At 41.4% G+C, this 23,056-nt stretch overlaps 1 protein-coding gene across 4 annotated transcripts in view; it reads left to right on the top strand.

Annotated features, from left to right (window-relative positions):
- The window catches only part of SLC4A4 (solute carrier family 4 member 4), a 342,218-nt gene that overhangs the window by 118,029 nt on the left and 201,133 nt on the right, over window positions 1-23,056 (top strand). For all 4 annotated transcript variants that reach the window (XM_082243062.1, XM_082243061.1, XM_082243059.1 and 1 more), the window contains exon 3: window positions 18,201-18,383. In XM_082243062.1, the coding sequence (XP_082099188.1) occupies window positions 18,201-18,383 (183 nt within the window). The remainder of the gene's footprint in view (window positions 1-18,200; window positions 18,384-23,056) is intronic.

The following is a 23,056-nucleotide window of genomic DNA, read 5'->3' as shown; positions in this document are numbered from 1 at the left end:
GTGCCCCCTTGTTGGTGTCCGTGGGAGGAATATTACTCTGTTGTTGGTGTCAGTGAGAGGAATAGTGCCCCCTTGTTGGTGTCTGTGGTAGGAATATTACTCTATTGTTGGTGTCAGTGGGAGGAATAGTGCCCCCTTGTTGGTGTCCGTGGGAGGAATAGTGCCCCCTTGTTGGTGTCCGTGGGAGGAATATTACTCTATTGTTGGTGTCAGTGGGAGGAATAGTGCCCCCTTGTTGGTGTCTGTGGTAGGAATATTACTCTATTGTTGGTGTCAGTGGGAGGAATAGTCCTGGTTGTTGATGTCATAGGATGAATTATGTCCCTTTGTTGGTGTCGGAGGAATAGTGTCTTGTATCAGTGGGAAAAAAGTGCAAAAGCAAGGGCCAGCCATCTTTGATCTCCAGTTGCACATGCAATAAGTTACAATACCAGCCATGTGACAGTTTGATTGAGAACTATCTTAAGCAAATTAGTGACAGTTATTCAAGACATGCCTTGCATGTAATTGTTTTGGGAAACCATTGTACTGTCGGATTTAGTTCCCCTCAAAATCTGACCTCTATGACTACAAACATGAATATATATCTACTGTTACTGATGATCAAAAAAAAAAACCTTTTTTTTTTTTTTTTTTTAGACCATTGTTAGGAAGTACAGATAAATAAAATCACGGTGTGCTTGCACTTTAATCAGCATGGCTCTATTAATATAATGGAAGTTATAAAGACTCCCAGGGGGTGATGTTTATGGTTCCAGCAGCCATTACTGGGCACCGAATAAGCTGAGGCATGTCCCTCTATTAATAATATTGGACATGGTCTTCTCTGGAGCCTAACTGCGGATGGCCTGGGGGCACATACTGGAGAGACTGCATGTTTTTAAAGCCTAGACAGGGCACAGAAAAATCCATCTGTCTACTTGGCTGTCCCATAAATAAGCCTAGAAAAAGACAACATCTGTGTAGGTGCTGCTTGAAAAGCAGGGAAGGAAAGCAATGCACAGGTTGTAATGACAGATATTAGTAATAGTGTGCTCTTTTGTTGAATGGAGGAAATGTCAAAGAAAAAACAAGTTGGGTGTAGAAAACATGCATGGGGTGTTTTTATTCTAAATGTGGATTCTATTATAACCAATCCTGTGTGATTGGAAACTAAAGATAAGACCGAGTTTTGAATATGATAAAAAATCAAAAAACGTGTGTGTCATAAAATCTTTCCATGTGTGATAAAAATACAAAGTGTGACATTCGATATCAGGACAGGTCTTGTCACTTGCCATTGTATCAGAACAGAGCAGTGGTAGATCATCTTGTCAACAGGTTTGAACAGGATACATTGTTAGACCTTGTCAGCCATCGTTATTTAAGAACATGCAATGTGGTGGTTTTTGAGGTGGGGAAGTTACAGGTTTAAAAAGACATGAGGGAATCAATGGGGGCTCGTTAGCTTAAATGCTAAAGTCGGCCATACATGGATCGAAATTCAGCTAGTTCAGCAAAGACAAATTTCAATCCATGTATGGGCATATTGGTTGTGTACAAGTTGATCTATTGATTGTCATGTGTACAACCAGCCTGTCAGGTTTTTACGGAATGATTATTGCCGCTGGTTATAGCTGGTAACACTAATAAATGTGTTCTGCCGCTAGGGATGGCTCCCCGTCGGCAGAATACAATAGCGCTGCGGAAGGGATTCCCCCATCAACACTGACACTGCTTCGCTCATGGAGGAAGGAAAGAAAATTGTATAATCTATTTTCTGTCTAAGGCTGGCCATACATGACTAATTCTTTTTTTTTTTCATTCAACCAACAAGTTGAATGAAAGAAAATGACTTGATTCCCCCATCCACACACTCAACATGGATGGGGGAATCCCCATACCTCCCTTTTTTATACTGACAGCTGGGAGACTTCCCCACCATCAGAATACACTGTTCAGCACCACCAGCTATAGCGATAGATCAATAGATAGATTGACTTCTGTACAACCAGCCTGCCCATACATGGATCTAAAGTCGTCTGGTGAACTATTTGAATTTCGCTCCATGTAGGGCCATCTTAAGTTCGCCTTTTCCAGAAAACTGCCTATGCAGCCAAGGGATCTCAATAGGTAACTCTGCAGCTTTGTAAAATGTTCAATAATTATATTGTCACATTTGTAGACCCTGTGTGTAATATTTGAATGGAAAGTAGTGGCGGCATTTGGGAAAGAAACTGTTCATATTACTGGTATCATATAGATAGGCTCTCTTGGCACCAGTACCCTCTACTCCAGTGTCAAAACAAGTTTTCCCTGGCAGAAGAATTAAACACATCTCACTAGGCTTCTTTGGAGGAAATCCAGACAGTGATTACACATTATAATTATATTCATTTTGCAATTCTATTTGCTTTATGACATTATTCCACCATAAACAATGACAAAAAAAGCAGACCATGGTAAAGATGAATTAGGGAAGCAGTGCAAAGAGCAACAAACCCTTCGAGAGTGTGGTAACCCTTAGCAATAAGGGAGACTTCATTCTTACTCAAGCTGGATTAGATACATGGGTGACTTTGCACATTCTCATTGTTCTTTGTGCTCTCTTATCAAATACTCCAAATTAAGCCAAAGAAAACATTGACTCCACATCTAGATATTTGACAGTGTCATTTGTATGATCATGCAGCTTGATAGTGGAGTGGAATTAGAAGGGCCAATTGAGTGGAAGCTCCTAATTATTCTAATCATTCTAAATATTATTATTATTATTATTATTATTATTATACGCTTGTTACACAATGTTTCAGCTCATCAAACAAATTTTAATATTACACAAAGATAACCTGAGTAAATACAAAATGCAGTTTTTGAAGGATGATTTAATTTATTAAGGAAAAAAAGCTGTCCAAACCTGCCTGGCTCTATGTGAAAAGGTAATTGCCCCTAAACCTAATAACTGGTTGTGCCACCCTTGGTGGCAACAACTGCATTCAAGCCTTTGCGATAACTGGCAATGAGTCTTTCACATCGCTGTGGAGGAGTTTTGGCCCAGTCTTCTTTGCAGTATTGTTCTACTTCAGCCACATTGGGGGATTTTCCAGCATGAACGGCCTTTTTACGGTCATGCCACAGCATGTTAATTGGACTTAAGTCTGGACTTTGACTAGGCCATTCCAAAATCTGAATTTTGTTTTTTTGAGCCATTCAGAGGTGAACTTGCTGGCGTGTTTTGGAACATTGTCCTGCTGCATAACCCAAGTGTGATTAAGCTTGAAGTCACAAACTAATGGCTGGGCATTCTCCTTTATGATTTTCTAGTAGAGTGCATTCAATTATGTCAAGACGAGCCTTTGTGTTCTTTTTGGTCAGCATTGGCTTTCGCCTTGGAACTCTCCCATAGATGCCATTTTTGCCCAGTCTCTTTCTTTTTGTTTAATTATGAACACTGACCCTCACTGAGGCAAGTGAGGCCTGCAGTTCTTTAGATGTTGTTCTGGGTTCTTTTATGACTTCCTGGATGAGTCATCATTGTGCTCTTGGAGTAATTTTGCTAGGCCAGCTACTCATGGCAAGGTGCCCCACTGTTCCAAGTTTTTTCCATTTGTGGATAATGGCTCTCACCGTGGTTCACTGAACCTTAGAAATGGCTTTGTAACCCTTTCCAGACTGATAAATGTAAATTACTAAGTTTCTCATCTGTTCTTGAATTTCTTTAGATTGCAGCATGATGTGTTGCTTTTTAAAATATTTTAGCATGGATTACTTTGTCAGCCAGATTCTATTAAAGTGATTTCTTGATTCTACAGGTCTGGCAGTAATCAGGCCTGGGTGTGGCATGTGAAATTTAACTTAGCTTTCCAAAAATGTGGTTAATCACAGTTCATTCACAATTTAGTAAGGTGAGGGGCAATTACTTTTTCACACAGGACTAGGCAGGTTTGGACAGCTTTTTTCCCCTTAAAAAAGAAATCAAATCATCATTTTAAATTTTGCATTTTGTATTTACCCGTGTTATATTTGTGTAATATTAAAATTTGTTTGATGATCTGAATTATTTAGGTGTGACAAATGTGCAAAAAAAAACCCACAAATATCAGCAAGGGGGCAAATACTTTTTAAAATCACCATAGTTTTATGTGTATTTGTAAAAGAATGTGCACAGTACAGTGACCCTGTCAACACAAGGTCAACAGTTTACTGAAACACTGTACACCAGGGGTATTGAAATAAAATTCACGGTGGCTTGACCAGTTAAATTTTCTTCCACCAGAGGTCCGAACTGCATTTTTTTCATTCTCCTCCCTCTCCTCCTATATCACAATCCCTTACATCAGTTTCCTCAGTCCCTCACTTCACATCAGTTTTCCCTTCACAGTAGTGTTCTCAGGTCCCCTGCACATCACCTCAAACTCCCCTTTACAATAATGTACTGAACCCCCTTCACATCACACACCCTCTTTATTCACAGCAGTCCAACATCCTCCTTCAAATCATCACCCCCGCCCCACTGTACTGTCCTCTGCACCTCTGCACCCTTCACATCTCTCCCCCACAGTACTGTCCTCTGCCGACTTCAAATAACCCCCCCTCCCTCAGCAGAACTGTGCCCCCTTTACATCCCCCCCACAACACTGTCCCCCTTTACATTTCCCCCACAGCACTGCCCCCCTTTAAATCTCCCTCTACATCACTGCCCCCTCTCACATCACAAATCCCTCCAACAGTAGTGCGCCCTGACCTCATCACATCAAACACCCTACCCACAGCACTGCCCCCATCATCCCCCCCCCCCAAGCACTGTCCCCTCTCACATCACAACCCCCCCTCAGTAGTATGCTGTTTTCTCCTCACATTAACCTCCCCACAGCTCTGCCCCCCTTAACATCCCCCCACAGCACTGCCCCTCTTTATACCCCCCTTCCACAACACTGCCCTCTCCCTTTACATCACCCCCTACATAACTCCCCTTTTTCAAATGTAACCCCCTTTCCACAGCACTGTCCCCCCTTTACATCATCCCCACCCCCACAGTACTGTTCTGTGTACCCTTCTCATCCCTCCCCCTCAGTACTGTCCTCTGCCAACTTCACATCACCCCCAGCAGAACTGTGCCCCCTTCACATCCCCCCAAAACACTGCCCCCCTGTACATCCCCCCCACAGCACTGCCCCCCTCTTTACAATCTCATCCACAACACTGCCCCCTCTCACAACACAAATCCCCCTCCCAACAGTAGTGTGGTCTGCCCTCTTGTCTTCAAACACCCACCCCACGTCACAACCTCCCTCCACAGTAAAATGCTCTTCCCTCCTCACATCAACCTCTCCCCCCCCCAGAACTCCCTCCATTTACTTCACCCCCCCCCCACAGTACTGCTCATCTTCACAATTTACCCTCCCCACAGCACTGCCCCCCTTTACATCACCCCCCACCCCATTCCTACCCCTCTTCACATTTTACCCCCTTACACAGCACTGCCTCCCCCCTTACATCACACACACACAGTTGCATGCTTTGTCCTTTTGACATTCATTTCCCCTCAAAGCACTGCCACCCTTCACATTACCCCCCCCCCCCCACACACACACACACATATGCCAAAAAAGGGGTGGAGGATGTAACATTTTCCCAAAGGTGAACTTATCCTCTAAAGCAGAAGTTTGGGTATGGCAATACCAAAGGACAAATGTAAGTATGTATGTAGCATACCTAGCCATTCCCCCTGGAAGCTGTAAATAACTGCTCTTACAGTGATTGCCGCTAATTCCAGTATCCCATGCCGAGCAGCAGCCCTGCTGCTTACTGAATACAGGAGGCCATCCACATGGCACAGATGCCGTTTAGAGAAAACTTTGCCTTTTCTCAATGCATGAAAAGTGTTCTTTGATTTGAAGAGGTAGAAATCATGATACCACTGCCCCGTCTCTCCACATGGTCCAATCAGAAAACACATACACTCATTGAAAAAAATGCAAAGTGTTTTCTGAGTGACACCCATGCCGAGTGAACAACCTCCTGCGTTTACAATGCAATAGGCAGGTGCTCGGAACAGGACCCCGAAAGCTAGTGGGGATCACTGTCATAGCTGTGTCTACTTCAGTGATATTCAGCTTCCACCAGGATCCCAAAAGTTGGAAACATACATATTTACATTGATCCAATGTAAAAAACTGCCATACCTAAACTTCAGCTTCAGTAGCATAAAGTTATATGATGTGTATATTTTTAAAGGGGTTGTAAACCCCCCAAATTTTTTTTTCTAATTGTAACCTGCAAGAGAAACACATAATGAGCTAGTATGCATCGGGATCGCGGCATCCGGCCATCTGATTGGCCGGAGCCGCGGTGACGTCACTCCCGCGCACGCGCGTGGGAGCCGACGGTCACGGCACGGAGCTCTGAAGGAACGGCACGAGCGGCCATTCCTTCAGAGCTCATGCGCCAGTGACGTCACTGGCTGCATGTAAGGTAAATATCTCCTAAACGGTACATGTTTAGGAGATATTTACAGTACCTATAGGTGAGCCTTATCATAGGCTTACCTATAGGTAAAAGTGTCAGAGGAGGGTTTACTTCCTCTTTAACAATGAAGCACCATTTACTTTACATTTTCAGATGGGCAGAAATGTCCAAATGGAAGTTCCTGCTCTTCATGTTCACAGTAGTTTGAGAAGATTAGGTGTGAAGTAACCATCTGCAGAAAGGTAGAGGTGAACATTCATTCTAGTTGTTCCATACTCCTCGCTCTCCCACAGTCCTGGCAAAAGTTTTTTGGGTCCTTTCAAGAGAAAGAGAAAGACTAAAGCCTTGTACACACTGCTAGTTTTTTTTTGGGTTGAACGAAAACAAAATTGACAGCTCTGGTCGGAGCCGCTGTACTGTAACAGTCCAATGTTAGTACAGCAATTTCCCCTGCTGTGCTATTGTGTTCTGACAGGGGTATGCCTCCCCCGCCAAAACACTCCGATCAGCGCTTTTAGCCATTGGCTAAGAGCACTGTTCGGGGATCTTTTTCGGTCATAACTCTTTGACAGAAGCCGGCCACATGGGCCGAATATCAGCTGGTTTCTATTGAACCGGTCAATGCCGTCTGACATTCGGTCCAAGTGTACTAGGCTTTTCAGAAAGGTCCTGTGTCTACGACTTTTGTTCACTTGAAACAGTTTTTGCATTCCCAAAAAAAGTTGGTCAGAAGGAGGCCAATTGCAGATTAAAGATGTCTGTCATGGAATGTGACAGTGTTCCTATAAAGGTTGAACTAGGGGCTTTATAATGCACGTGATTACAATTTAACTGCATTATGGTTAGGGTGTATTTTGAAAGAATATGCCATTTTATGCATGTAATTTCTATAAACTAATGCTATGTTATTATGCATTTTTTTAATGGTCATTTTATTTTTTATTCAATGTAAGTGACAAGTATATACTGTGTGACTTTGAAGTGTTAAAGAAAAACTCCCAAGAATATAATAATAAATGCTGTTGTCTGTCAGCCAAGTCTCAATGAATTAAACAGTGGGTGGGTGGCATGATATTTTAACAATTACTACAGTAATTTGAGGGTGGGGTGGGTGGCAAGCTTGTTGAGTTCAATCCAGCATGAATGAAAATTTGCACGTTTAGTAACTTGCTATACTTGCAGCCCAGAATAACATTCTGACTAAGAAGATAGCAAACCTTTACTGAAATAGCCAAGTTATTACAGTACTACGTAGTAGGCTTAGCCTAGTTTTCCTTTAAAGTGATATTAAACTCCCAGCATTTTTATAACTTACTACACTGAGAACAATAAAATAAAACGTTCCTCAGTAAACTATTTCTTAGAATTTTTACCCCAGCACTTGAAGTTTACAACCTTCAATCCTGGCTCCTGCTTTCTCATTGCTTCTTCCCTGAACTTCCAGTCTCCACAGGAAAGCATTAACAGTGGACAATGCCATCTCCAGCCAGCTTGGAGAAGGGAGGTAGAAGGAGAACACAGGAGAAGCAGGGGAGTGCCTTGTCCTCCTAGGTTATGAGGCTGTGTGCTCGTTTGTGTCACCAGAGACCTTAGAAATGGCTTTGTAACCCTTTCCAGACTGATAAATGTCAATTACTAAGTTTCTCATCTGTTATTGAATTTCTTTAGGTTGCAGCATGATGTGTTGCTTTTTAAAATCGTTTAGCATGGATTACTTTGTCAGCCAGATTCTATTTAAGTGATTTCTTGATTCTACAGGTCTGGCAGTAATCAGGCCTGGGTGTGGCAAGTGAAATTTAACTTAGCTTTCCAAAAAAATGTGGTTAATCACAGTTCATTCATGATTTAGCAAGGTGAGGGCAATTACTTTTTCACACAGGGCCAGGCAGGTGTGGACAGCTTCTTTCCCTTAAAAAAAAAAATCATCATTTTGAATTTTGCATTTTGTATTTACCCATGCTATATCTGTGTAATATTAAAATTTGTTTGATGATCTGAATTATTTAAGTATGACAAATATGCAAAAAAAACAAAAACAAAAATCAGCAAGGGGGCAAATACTTTTTAAAATCACCATAGTTTTATGTGTATTTGTAAAAGCATGTGCACAGTACAGAGACCCTGTCAACACATCCCTATATTAAACAAGGCTTTATACATACTTTCCTGGTGACCAATTTGCTGAAACACTGTATTAAATTAAAATTCACGGTGGTCTGACCAGTAAAATTTTCTTCCACCAGAGGTCCGAACTGTATTTTTTTCCTCTCCTCCCTCTCCTTCTATATCACAATCCCTTACATCAGTTTCCCCCACTTCACATACGTTTTCCCTTCACAGTAGTGTTCTCAGGTCCCCTGCACATCACCTTAAAGTCAAACCCCCCTTTACAATAATGTACTGAACCCCCTTCACATCACACCCCCCCTTTATTCACAGCAGTCCAAAACCCTCCTTCAAATCATCACCCCCGCCCCACTGTACTGTCCTCTGCACTCTTCACATCTCTCCCCCACAGTACTGTCCTCTGCAGACTTCACATACCCCCCCCCCCCAAGCAGAGCTGTCCCCCCTTTATATCCCCCCACAACACATCTCCCTCTACATCACTGCCCCCTCTCACATAACAAATTCCTCCAACAGTAGTGTGCTCGGACCTCATCACATTAAACACCCTACCCACAGCACTGCCCCCATCATATCCCCCCCCCCCCCAAGCACTGTCCCCTCTCACAGCTCTGATTCCCAGTGCCGATGGTAAGTAAACAAAGGGGCGGAGTCCACGCCCCTTTGTTTATTTAATGTTGGTGGGAATCAGAGATTTCAGGTGCCAGGAGGCAAGCAACGGGTGAAAAGCTTTTTTGTTTTTGTCGGAGGTGGCGTTCATCTTAACCACTTGCCGACCGCCGCACGACTATCTACGTCGGCGGTCAGCCCCTCACAGGCAAACTAACGTAGGGCTACGTTGCTTGCTTGTGAGGGTCTAGGGAGCGAGCGCGCGCCCCCGGAGGCGCGCTCCCGCTCCCGCGTGGTCACGGACCCCCCCGCGCGTGTGACCAGCGGACCCGATGTCCGCCGGCCACTCGGCGATCGGCGGGGGAGAGGGAGAATGTCAGGCAGCTTGTGTAAACAAGCTGCCTGTCATTCTCCTCGCTGCAAAGACACTGATCACATGGATCTACTATGTAGATCCGTTGATCAGTGTCCTTACAGCTGAAGCCACAGCCAATCACAGTAGAAAGCACGCCCCTAGGGACACACACAGCCCCTCCCTCCCAAATAAAGTTAACCCCTTCACTACCAGTGTATTTTTACAGTAACAGTGCATATATATAGCACTGATTACTGTAGAAATGTCACCGGTAACCCCAAAAGTGTCAAAAATGTCAGTCAAGGGTCCGATCTGTCCGCCCCAATGTCGCAGTACCGCAAAAAAAATCGCAGATCGCCGCCATTACGCGTTAAAAAAAAAAAACAACAAAAATGACAAAAATCTTTCCCTTTGTTAGTAAACGCGATAATTTTTGCGCAAACCAATCAAAATACGCTTTTTGCGATTTTTTTTACCAAACATAGGTAGCATAAAACAAATTGGCCAAAAATGTTAAAAAATTTTGATTTTTACATTTTTTTGGGGGGAATTTCATATAAAAAAATGTGAAAAATATTGTTATTTTTGCAAAATTGACGCTCTTTTTTTGTTTATAGCGCGTGATCAAAAAATCGCACAGGTGATCAAATACCACCAAAAGAAAGCTCTGTTTGTGGGAAAAAAAGGACGCCAAATTCGTTTAGGTACAGCGTCGCACGACCGCGCAATTGTCCGTTAAAGTCACGCAGTGCCGAATCGCAAAATACCCCCTGGTCGGAATGGGGGTAAAATCTTCCGGGGCTTAAGTGGTTAATTGATGCTGGGTTTACTTTGGGGGAGTTTTTTTTTACAAAGGACTTTTCAAAAAACTGTGTTTGTGTTTCTATATATTTCTGACACTTTTTTTGATGAATGAATAGGGGTACAATGTACCCCATTCTCATTCACATGGGGGGGGGGGGTCAGGATCTGGGAGCCCCCCTATCATAGGGGGCTTCCAGATTCTGATAAGCCCCCCACACCCGGACCCCTTCAACCACCGCCCAGGGTTGTGGGGAAGAGGCCCAAGTGGGGAAGAGCCCCCCCTGCCCCAAAGCACACCTCATGTTGAGGGCATGTGGCCTGGTTTGGTTCAAGAGGGGGGGGCACTCACTCGTCCCCCCTTTTTTTTATATAACAAACAGCTATTCTTCACACAGACTTTGGATCAGATTGATATTTTCAATTTGCTTCAAATTCAAATCCATCCGAAAAGATGGAGTTCGTTCTAAAACTAATGAACAAAACATAACTAAACTTAAAAAAATCCCGAAACTAATCAACGAAAATAATCTATCTGAAAGGAAACAAAACAAATTTCTCCATTTTGCACATGTCTAGAAATTGGCTCCCGCTGCTGTCAATCAAAGTCTATGAGCCAATCAGGAGAGAAAGGGGGCGGGACTGGGCCACGGCTCTGTGGCTGAATGGACACAGGGAGCTTCGGCTCAGGCCCCCTTTTTGTTTATACTGGCAAATGGTGCTCCCCCACTATCCAGCAGTGGACTGCTACTAATGTCCTCATGTCCTGAGCAGGGCTATGGATGCTGCTCTAGGCTTGATAATGTCAGGACTCAAGACTCCTAGAGTGGGTGGGTGCAGGAGCTGCAGGGACCAGTCTTGTGCAGAGAGAAGTGGAGGAGTGGGTACGTATATCTCCTTTAATTTTTCCCCTATGATACAAAAGTTTATATATGCATTTCCTTCGTAATTTTTAGTGGAACGTGGGCTCAGTGCAGTCACAAATCTGTTAATTAAAAAAAGAAACGGGTTGCAAATAGCTAATCGCAATGAAAGAAATAGAGCCGAATATTAATAAACTGATAGCAGCACACCAGGTTAATCTTTCTAAATATTTTTAATGTTATTTGTGATTTTATTTTAATATTGTAATTTGATATCCTACTTTTCTGTGTGTAATGCGAATGTTAATATGGTTGATTTAAAAGATAATTTTATAATATTAAAGTGTCCTTACAGAAACATCTTTCTTTACTAGGTTGTAGGACATAGGTAGAAATAAAGATACATAAAAGAATGCAAATCTGTCATTGCATCTTTCTATTTGTTTGCTTCAAGAAGATAGATTTCCACGGGGGGCGCTGAGTCATTAATATTTTCTGAAAAGGGGGTGATAGGCCAATTAAGTTTGGGAACCTTTGAGGTAAAGAATCATTAGGAATATGTGGACAAGTGTTGGGTGATTCATTACACAGTTCAAGCAGTATCTGAATGTAAGAGTGGGGTTCTTTGATTTCACATTGGGTTCTTCTTACTACTATACCAGTTAGAGAGGCTGCTAAAAGCATAATTGTTAACTTCTCTTAGATCTGATAATGATTTTTACATTGCTAATTCTATGACTGGCTGCTTTTGTTGCTGTACTTCCTTGGTATCAAACTCAAATTCCTAACATTGCTAAATCTCTAGTTTGGCGGTGTGTGCTTTTTGTTTTTCTATTTCCTCAAACAGCATTTCAACATAGTTTTCTTTTACTCACATATAGGGATGGGCGAAAGTGCTCAGGTTCAAATCTCTTCTATCCTAACAGGTGTTCCAGTCCCTGCTGCAAAGAAACATTCCCCTAACAGGATATTACCACCTCCATGCTTTACTGTAGGAATGGTGTTATTTGGATGGTCAGCTGTATTGGATTTCTGCCAGACATATGATTTGATTTTGAGGACAAAAAATTAAATTTTAGTCTCATCTGACCACCTTAGAGATTCTGAGGCCACATGGAAAAAGGTGTTATGGTCAGATGAGACTAAAATTGAATTATTTGGCCTCAGCACCAAACAATATGTCTGGTGTAAATCCAATACAGCTCACCATCTAAAAAACACCATTCCTACAGTAAAGCATGGAGGTGATAATATCCTGTTATGGGGGTGTTTCTCTGCAGCAGGGACTGGAGGTACTTAGGATAGAAAGAAAAATGGATGGGGCAAAATACTTTCAAATTCTAGAGGAAAATCTCATGCCCTCTGCCAGAAAGTTGTCAGTGGTAAAAGGTTTACCTTTCAACATGACAATGACCCAAAGCACACAGCATAAATGTGCACAGAGTGGTTGAAGGAGGATAAAAGGAGAATGTCCTTGCATGACTTAGCCAGAGCACAGACTTAAACCCCATTGAAAATCTGTGGAATTACTTGAATACTGCAGTCCAAAAATGGTCACCATCAAATTTAACTGAACTTGGGCAGTGCTGCGAAGAAGAGTGGGCAAATATTGCAGTCTAGATGCGCAAAGTTACTAGAGATGTAAAGGTTGTAATTAAAGCAAAAGGTAGTCCAACAAAATAATGACATAAGGAGGGGGGTGGGGGGGCGATCCTTTTTCCAACTCAGTGATTCTTTTTTTGATTTTTTTTACATTTTCTTCTGACATATTAGCGTTCTATCTTTCACTTGGATGGTATAAGTTGCACTAGTAAATATAGCTGGAAAAAAAACTGTGTCTATCTTCATTTCAGGCTGCAAAGCAACAAAATGTGATTAATTTAATAGTGGGGGTGATTCTTTTCTGTACCCACTGTAGAACTGAAAAAAAAAAAAAAAGGATTTTAGCAGGCTTAGTAGTCTGCTGTCCATCTTCTGTGATGACCTTGGGTATCACTGTGTTTGAGCCATCATTTTGGGCAAGTAAGGCCAATAGCCAATCATTCTTGTCACCCTGTTCAAAGGACATCTATTTAATATTTAAAAGATCATGTTTACTTGTCTGTGGCACAGATGGAGATTGTGCCTGGCAACTGTCAACTGCTCAAATGTTTTTACAGTAGAACTAGTAGCACTAGCTATCCTCTAGCTCCAATTGTTGCAGTTTGGACAAGGTAACTGCAGTGTTATGTCTTTTAGCCTTGATAGTAGCAATGTAATGTCTGTTTATGTGCTTTAAATGCATTCCATCCCATATCAGTGGCAGTGGAAGTGTCCCAGTACATCTTCATATCTTCATGAAAGGGACAATGTTGTATTGGACTTCTGGGATAATAAGTGGGCAGTCTGGTGAAAGTGAGTATGAGATATTTCTTTGACAGTAGGGTGACAAAAGGGCTAGAGCAAGCCCCACGATGGTTGCAGAATGTAGTAGTTGCGGAGCATGTGGATTGCTGATGTCTAATAGTACATAGTTCGATCTCAGTTCAATGTAATGTCATTCTGCAGGGGATTTACTTCTGCTAATAACAGAAGGCTTGTCAAGAATCAATACCACCGTTATCGCTTGTTTTGCTCTATAATGTTCGACAGTTGTATAAACTACATATTTATATACAATTGCAGCATGCTATCCAAGAAATATATAAATGAAGATGAGGCAAAAAGTCCCACAAAATGACAAATAGTCCACAATTTACACACTATATGAATTGTGATATAATTATAATGAGTGCACTATGAACCTCCTCATTCTCATGCTAAAAACGTATTCACTCCTTGGCTATTTCCCGCCCTGACAACTGCAAATTCTTCCTCACTGGCCTACCTTTACACAGGTTACCCCCCTCCTTCAGTCTATTATAAGTGTTGCTGCTAGACTAATACACCTTACTAACCGATACGTGACTGCTGCTCCTCTTTGCCGATACCTTCACTGGCTTCCCCTACCCCACTGTATAAAATTCAAAATACTAACCACAACATACAAGGTCATCCATAACATAGCCCCCAGCTACATCACCAACCTCATCTGCAGATATCGCCAAAATCATCCCCTCCGCTCCTCTTTGCCGATACGATCACTGGCTTCCCCTACCCCACTGTAAAAAAATTCAAAATACTAACCAAAACATGCAAGGTTACCCATAACATCACCCCCAGCTACATCACCAACCTCATCTTCAGATATCGCCCAAATTGTCCCCTCTGCTCCCCCCTGCCCATATGATCACTGGCTTCCCCTACCCCACTGTAAAAAATTCTAAATACTAACCACAACATACAAGGTCATCCATAACAAAGCCCCCAGCTACATCACCAAACTCACCTGCAGATATCGCCAAAATCATCCCCTCCGCTCCTCTCTGCCGATACGATCACTGGCTTCCTCTACCCCACTGTAAAAAATTTTAAATACTAACAACAACATACAAGGTCATCCATAACAGCACCCCCAGCTACATTACCAACCTCATCTGCAGATATCGCCCAAATTGTCCCCTCCGCTCCTCTCTGCCGATACGATCACTGGTTTACTCTACCCTACTGTAAAAAATTCTAAATACTAACCACAACATACAAGGTCATCCATAACATCACCCCCAGCTACATCACCAACCTCATCTGCAGATATCGCCCAAATTGTCCCCTCCGCTCCTCCCAAGACCTCCTGCTCTCTACCTCCCTTGTCACCTGCTCCCATGTGAGAAGTCAGAATCCACTTATGGAAAGATTTATGTGCTGTACACACTCCCCAGTTGGCTTTAAAGTCAGCTCCCTATCCCAGCAACAGTCATGGTGGAAAGCATGTAAATGTAAAAGAGCTCCAAATAATGTAAAGTCAATAGATATCTTTATTAAAAACAGTTTAAAAACACTTACAAAGACATGGCTTTTAAAATGGCATCCAAAAATACAATACCCATAATTCTCGGTGAGACACGCATGTGCGGTGACGTCACGGCTTTTGGCTCTGCCGAACGTGTTTCATCACAAATTATGTCATCATGGGCACATGGGTGCAGTTGCATAAAGCGAATGTAGGATACAGGGTAGAGGTTTATTAATAACTTTTGATTAGAAAAGAAATTAAAATGATCAAAATTGGAAATCATAAATCATAGTCCGTTATGGGTGTTTGTTGACCATATGAAAATTGGAAAATGATAGGATTCCTCATGTCATTGCCAGAAAATGGCAACTATTGCACATTGTGACTTGAATATATAGGTACTCATAAATCACTGTCAATTTACGCAGTGCTTTACACATATATATTGCACATTCACATCAGTCCCTGCCCTCAAGGAGCTTACAATCTAAGGTCCCTAACTTACATTCATGCATACAGTACATATACTAGGGCCAATTTAGACAGGAGCCAGTTAACCTACCAGGATGTCTTTAGAGTGTGGGAGGAAACAGGCACAGAGAGAACATGCAAACCTTAGGCAGGTAGTGTTGTGGTTGCAATTCGAACCGATGCCTAGTGCTGCTAGGCAGAAGCGCTAAACACTTAGCCACTGTGCTACCCTCAAAAAAGCAAGCAAGAAGCCATTAAAGTGGAGTCAAAAAACTATCAGTTTATATCTTTAGATCAGTTTATGTTCTGCTCCTTTCCATGGTGACTCGCAGGAAACAATCAACACTATGCTTACTTTTGTTTTTCTAGTACACTTCCTATCTACTATACAATGATGCTTTCTCATGAGAACAATTTGCTGCAAATAGCTTGGACTAAATTATTTGGAACTCATTCAGATGCTTGTAATTCAGTTTCATTGTTTTTGTAACTTATTCTTATTTATATTTGCTAAAGAATTTTGATCTGATACAGTATGCTATATTTTCACACACTTATAAAGGAAATGTATATCTGCAGGACAGATATTGAAGTTCATCTCAAGCCAAACATTTTTTTTTCATCTTTCAAAGGTGAGAGATATCAATTCTTAGACAGTTGTCACAGGAAGAAGTGTCCCCATTGGAATATTTCTCTTCTATTTCTGCTCCAGTGGCAACTCAAAACTTTGGATTTACCTTCCCATTCTTTCCCAGTTATCAGGACAACAGAGAGAATTAGAGACAACAGGGGAGATTTACTAAAACTGGAGCACACAGAATCTGGTAAAGCTGGGACCAATCAGCTTCCAGGTTTTAGTGTCAAGGAGAGGGTTTGGAACTTTAGTTATGCATATTATATGCTTCATTTAAATGACTGCATAGCGCATGATATGGTCATAATCCAAGGTGCAGTCGTCCCAGCAAAAGAAGGACAACCGCGCCTTGTATAATGACCATATCATGCACCATGCAGCATCCTTGGGACAGCCAGCTATCCCACTACCAGTTACTAAATAGAGATCCGCAACTTTCCTTAGGTCCTGCTATGTGTGTTTCTGTGGTCACGGGCAGTACTCCCTCAGCTCCTGATACAGACGCCCCCTAACGGCTCTCATTTTTTAGGACCATATATTAAACTTTGAGCTGATTTGGGAGCATACTAAGATTGGCATCTGCTCCTGAGGAAGTGGAATATACTCCACGAAATGCATCAAGCCATATGGATGCAATTCCTTTAGTAGAATCATGCGTTTCTATTGTTTGATCATTTATATTAAATGTTGTTTATGATAGACCTCACTACAAATGAGGATTTGAGATTTTCTAACATGATCAGCTCCTAATTCCTTTCCTACTATTTTAGTGTGTTATGATCTAGTTGTATTATGATGCATATGTCTACTACTCAGATTAATTATTGTAATCATGGACACATAATTGCTGATGAGACTCTAACAATAAAATGTTTTTCTAACATTACTGTTTATTTTTGTATCACGTTCCAATCATGTACACATATGAACCAATATTGTACCTATTAATATCTACCAATTACTGACTGCAAAATATGCAACTCAATTAAAGTCCCAACCTCCTTTCTTTCTTAAGGTTTTATTGTCAAAACATAATTGAACAAGCTGAAATTAAAAGCTGATTGCTTACTTTGCACAGCTGCACCGGATTCTTTGTGTACCAGTTATAGTAACTCCCTCATTGGAATGAATCTCCCTAAGGCGTAGCACATGGCATTGTAAAAAACAGTGAAAAGCCCAATGTTTGTCTTTGTGAGGGTTATGTGTATATATATATGCGCTACAATTTAAAGTAGTGAGTGTACAGCTTGTATAACAGTGTAAATTTGCTGTCCCCTCAAAATAACTCAACACACAGCCATTAATGTATAAACCGCTGGCAACAAAAGTGAGTACATCCCTAAGTGAAAATGTCCAAATTGGGCCCAAAGTGTCAATATTTTTTGTGGCCACCATTATTTTCCATGGAGTTCACCAGAGCTTCAGAGGTTGCCACTGGAGTCCTCTTCCACTCCTCCATGATTACATCACAGAGCTGGTGGATGTTAGAGACCTTGCGCTCCTCCACCTTCCGTTTGAGGATGTCCCACAGTTGCTCAATAGGGTTTAGGTCTGGAGAGTGGAGACACGCTTGGTCAGTCCATCACATTGTAGCAAAGTGTCATTTTTTCAGTGTTGTCACATGAAAAGATTTAATAAAATATTTACAAAAATGTGAGGGGTGTACTCACTTTTGTGACATACTGTATAGATACGTATATATATATATATATATATATATATATATATATATATATATATATACTGTATATCCTTCACACAAATATAGAATAATGCATCAGTAGGAAGCTGAAGAATCTATTATAGCCATTTTGATTTGATTGTTTAAAGTGAATGTAGGATAATATATGGTTGTGGATTCTATTTGTAGTTGGGTAGTGCCATTTGTATTTATTCCATCCTGCTGATAGTATTTATTCTGTGTTGCTGATAGATGTGCTAATGCCTGCAATTAACTTATGCTTGAAACGCATTACCTAGTAAGATGACATGTATTGACATTATTCTGCATTTGTCTCCTAGGTCACCACACTGTCTACATAGGAGTCCATGTTCCCAAGAGCTATAGGAGGAGAAGGCGTCATAGACGTAGAACTGGCCAAAAAGACAAAAAAGACAAATCAGAGAATTATTCTGATATTGAGAAATCTGACACTGAAAACGCAGATGACGCAGACCAAGGCTCCAGCATCCTTAAGCCTCTCAGTGAGTAAATGTGACCAATATCTTACCCTAGCTTATCTGCTATATTCAAGATTCAGACGTGAAGACTGGTACTCAGGCCGGGGCGTTTATCTGTTAAAGCAGGGGTCTTCAAACTATGGCCCTCCAGTTTTTCAGGAACTACAATTCCCATCATGCCTAGTCATGTCTGTGAATGTCAGAGTTTTACAATGCCTCATGGGATGTGTAATTCCACAAGAGCTGCAGGGCCATAATTTGAGGGTCCCTGTCCTAAAGCATAAGTCCACAATGTATAAAGCTGGCCACTTGGTGTACTCTCGATAAAGAAATACTTTTATTGGCTTTATTGGCTACATATAAAATGACACAGCATCAGAAATGCAATGCGTTTCGGCCTGTACAGCCAAAATGCTGTATTGGCCGAGATGCATTGCATTTCTGATGCTGCCATTTCATATGTAGCCAATCAAAGTATTTCTTCACTGAGAGTACACCGAGGGGCCAGCTTTATACATTGTGGTCTCAGTGAGTCTATTGCCCGCCAGTTTATAAAATAAAGGTAATGCCATACAATTAAGCTGGCCATACACTAGAAGAATTTAATTCAAATTTTTTTTTATTAAGAAAATTCAGTTGATTTCCCTCATTGTTAGTGTGATCGAATCAACGTTCATTTTCGAGTGTAGTAACAAGAAAATTCAAACGAGCAGGATGGGATATTTTTCTTGAATGAACAAATCTCTAACAGTGTATGTGGTTTTTCTTTGGGAAAGTCCATTCATTCCAATATCTAATGTTAATAGCAAAAAAAAAAAAAAAAAATTGGACCTCCTATCGCCGATGTGGCGCATATATGCGGCCTCTCGGCGCGTGTGCTTAAATGCAGAGAGGCCGCATATATAGAGCCTTATGTAAACACATTTCTGTGCTGAAAGTGACCCCTGCGCGCTCCCAGCACAGTCACTGGTAGGGACCAGAAAGCTCCCGATGTATACTTGCAATTGGGAGCTTTCTGTTCATGTGATCGCTGTGACAGCTAATCACAGTCGTCACATGACCCGAATGCCCACATCTGCCTCCCGGCATTTAGAAGCTCTTAAAACCTTTTTATTTTTACAGTGTCCCTTTTTTATTTTTTATTTTTTTGATCACGTTTATTCCTATTACAAGGAATCTAAATAGCCCTTGTGAAATAAATAAGGATGACAGGTCCTCTTTATGGAGAGATCTGAGGTGAAAAAGACCCCATATCCCTCCTTTACCTTTAAAAGCAAAAAATAAAAAATAAAAATGTTTTTATCTTTTGCATAAAAAAAAAAAAAAAATTGTTTACTTGTACCCTGAACCAGAAGACGTTGCTCCAATCCTCCAGGGCCATAGAGACGCTCAAAGACGATCTAGTCTTTTATTGCCTCTGTGACCAGCTGGCTGCACCGTTGGATCATTTCACAGGTGCACCGGTAAAAACAGTAACTTTGGGAAACACCGGCGGGAGGGGGGACGTCTCCTCCTGCCACTTCTTAAAGCGTTCCAGGTGCTAGATTCAGCCATAACCCCCAGTAAGCTACTTGCAAACCGCAACTATATATACATATTTTACGGTCAGCAAGTGTTTAAAGGGTCAGGAGGCGGCGGCGGGAAGTATTTTTGAATGTAATTTGTCAAGTCATCGGATGTACTGAAACTTTTCATACAAATTTCCTTATTCATGTTTGTAAAATAATTTTTTTGAAAATACACTAGTAAAGACCAGCTGTAGTTTTTAGCAAGCAATTTACAGCAGGTTCACCCTGAACACATGTAATGTTAGATCTGTTGTAGATGCAGCACTTTGATTGTATCATACCATGCTTATCCTTATGCCTCTACTGTACTAAGGCCTGACTGAATCAGGCACAAGTACCATCTGGATATATTTCATGTTTAACTTTCAGTTAGCTGAATTTCATATTTCCACCATATTACTGAAAATCGAATTATAGTAACTAACATGACTTCCGTTTGTATTGACTTTGTGTTTATAAAAATGATTGCTGGGAAACATGCTGTAATCACTGTAACAATTTCTGTTTTAACCACTTTAGTACCAAGCCTATTTTTGACACTTGGTGTTTACAAGCTAAAATCAGTTGTTTTTGCTAGAAAACCACTTAGAACCCCCCAAACATTATATATATATATATATATATATATATATATATATATATATATATATATATATATATATATATTTTTTTTTTTTTTTTTTTAGCAGAGACCCTAGAGAATAAAATGGAGATCGTTGCAATATTTTTTATCACACCGTATTTGCGCAGCGGTCTTTTTTTTGGAAAAAAAATCACTTTTTTGAATTACAAAATAAGAAAACAGTAAAGTTAGCCCAATTTTTTTTTTTATAATGTGAAAGATAATGTTACGCCGAGTAAATTGAAACATGTCATGCTTCAAAATTGCGCACGCTCGCGGAATGGCGACAAACTTTGGTGCTTAAAAATCCCATAGGCGACATTTTAAAAATATCTACAGGTTACCAGCTTAGAGTTTCAGAGGAGGTCTAGGGCTCAAATTATTGCTCTCGCTCTAACGATCGCGGCAATACCTCATATGTGTGGTTTGAACACCGTTTACATATGTGGGCGGGGCTCCGTATGCATTTGCTTCTGCGTGCGAGCTAACGGGGACAGGGCGCTTTAATTTGTCCTATTTATTTTATTTATTATTTTTTATTTTTACGCAGTTTAAATAAAAAAAAATGATAATTTTTATTCCTATTACAAGGAATGTAAACATTCCTTGTAACAGAAATAGGCATGACAGGACCTCTTTATTGTGAGATCTGGGGTCAAAAAGACCTCACAAGTACACTAAAAAAGAAAAAAGAAAATGGTTAAAAAAATTGGCTCTATAAATCGGTTGCTAGGCAATGACGTTTGACGTCGCTCCGGTCCTCCAAGACCATAGAGTCGAGTGAGGGCCATCTTGCCCTTACTCGACTTTCTGTCTAAGAGGATTTGGGCCCGGATCGTTTTCCCCGCTGCCGGCGGGTCCGGTAAGCGGGGAAAAGGACCGGGACGCGGCGGGAGAGGGGGTACCTTTTCTGCTGCACCGTAAGTGCGAATCCGCCGCTGGGACCACCCTTACCTGGAAGCCGATCGCTGTTTTCAAAAATACCGGGGTTATGGCAGCAGATAGCTGCCATAACCCCAATATTTAGCACCAAAGGACCGACATAAATCGACGGCGGGCGGGCGGGCGGTCGGTAAGTGGTTAATGTAATTCCATCAAGCCCATTATTACCTTGACATCTATAAGTAGGTTGCAGACAATATTAAAGTGACTCTGTCACATAGGTAAAAATCACTAGGAAAACATACCCTTCAAAAGAAGAGTACATATACCTTTCCTGCTGCCCATACCATTGAATGCTGCTCCATTCCTAGTGAAAGGACCTGAAGTCTGCAAGGAAACCAACACTTCAGGCGTGTCAATCTGTAGGGTCCCCCTCAGCTCTCACTGATTCTTCCTGCTTGCATTGAGAGCTGTGGAGGATCCAGGAAATGGACACGCCAAGAAGTTTTGGTTTCCCGGTGGACTTTGTTGCACATGAGTGGTCTGAGTTGCGTTCAGTGGAGCAGGTGACCAGGGATACACTATATTACCAAAAGTATTGGGTTGGGTTATATTACCAGCACAAGGTTCAGAAAGACATGGATGAATGAGATTGAGGTGGAGGAAATGACTGGTCTGCACAGAGTCCTGACCTCAACCCGATAAAACACCTTTAGGAGGAATTAGAGCGCAGACTGCAAGCCAGGTCTTCTTGTCCAACATCAGTGCCTGACCTCACAAATGTGCTTCTGGAAAAATGCTCAAACATTTCCATAGACACACTCCTAAACCTTGTGGACAGCCTTCCCAGAAGAGTTGAAGTTGTCATAGCTTCAAAGGGTGAGCCAACTCAATATTGAACCCTACGGTCTAAGACTGGGGTGCCATTAAAGTTTATGTGCGTGTAAAGGCAGGCGTTCCCAATACTTTCTATCTGACATCATATTTGACGTGACATGTCCCAGAAGGTTGCAGGCAGGGAGTGGGGGGAGGAAAACTTCCGAAGGATCCACTGAGGTGATCCGACTGGAAGAGGGAGCGGGTGCCCCCCCCATCCCAAAAAAAAAAAAATTATCCTGAATATGGGCGAGGAGCAAGGAGAAGGGAGGGCGGAACTTCCTCTTTGGGTAAAATTATGTTTTAAGTCCCCTGAAAATGATATTGCATCACCATGTATATCTTTTTCAGTCACAATAAGGAGCTCAGCTTCTTGGTTTAATGAAAACTTTTCCAGATAGAAACACTTAGGCTTTCATTACTTATTTCTCATTACATAAATGCTAATTGCTTGAATGCCATGTTGACTCTCTTCAGTATTTCAAAGGACTTACCAAAAAAAAAGTATGAAGATGAGGACTTTACTCTGACTTTCCTGATATGCATAGTTGTTCCTGCTCAGTGACAGAAAGTTACACAGCCAGAAGCTCACGATGACAGTCAGGAAACTAGTATTTTCAAAAGGATATCAGCAGTGGCAGCTCTCATATTATTCTTTCATTTTAGAAGTGGTTGGTTTTTCTGTTTTCTTCTTTCAGTACAAGCCCTTTGTTTAAGCTAAAAACAAAATGATGCAAACGAATACAGAT

Source organism: Pelophylax lessonae (assembly GCF_965119305.1).
Source record: "Pelophylax lessonae genome assembly, chromosome: 1".
NCBI classification, from domain to species: Eukaryota; Metazoa; Chordata; class Amphibia; order Anura; family Ranidae; genus Pelophylax; species Pelophylax lessonae.
Note: the sequence above shows the minus strand (reverse complement) of the source record. Positions and strands in the feature narration are given on the sequence as shown.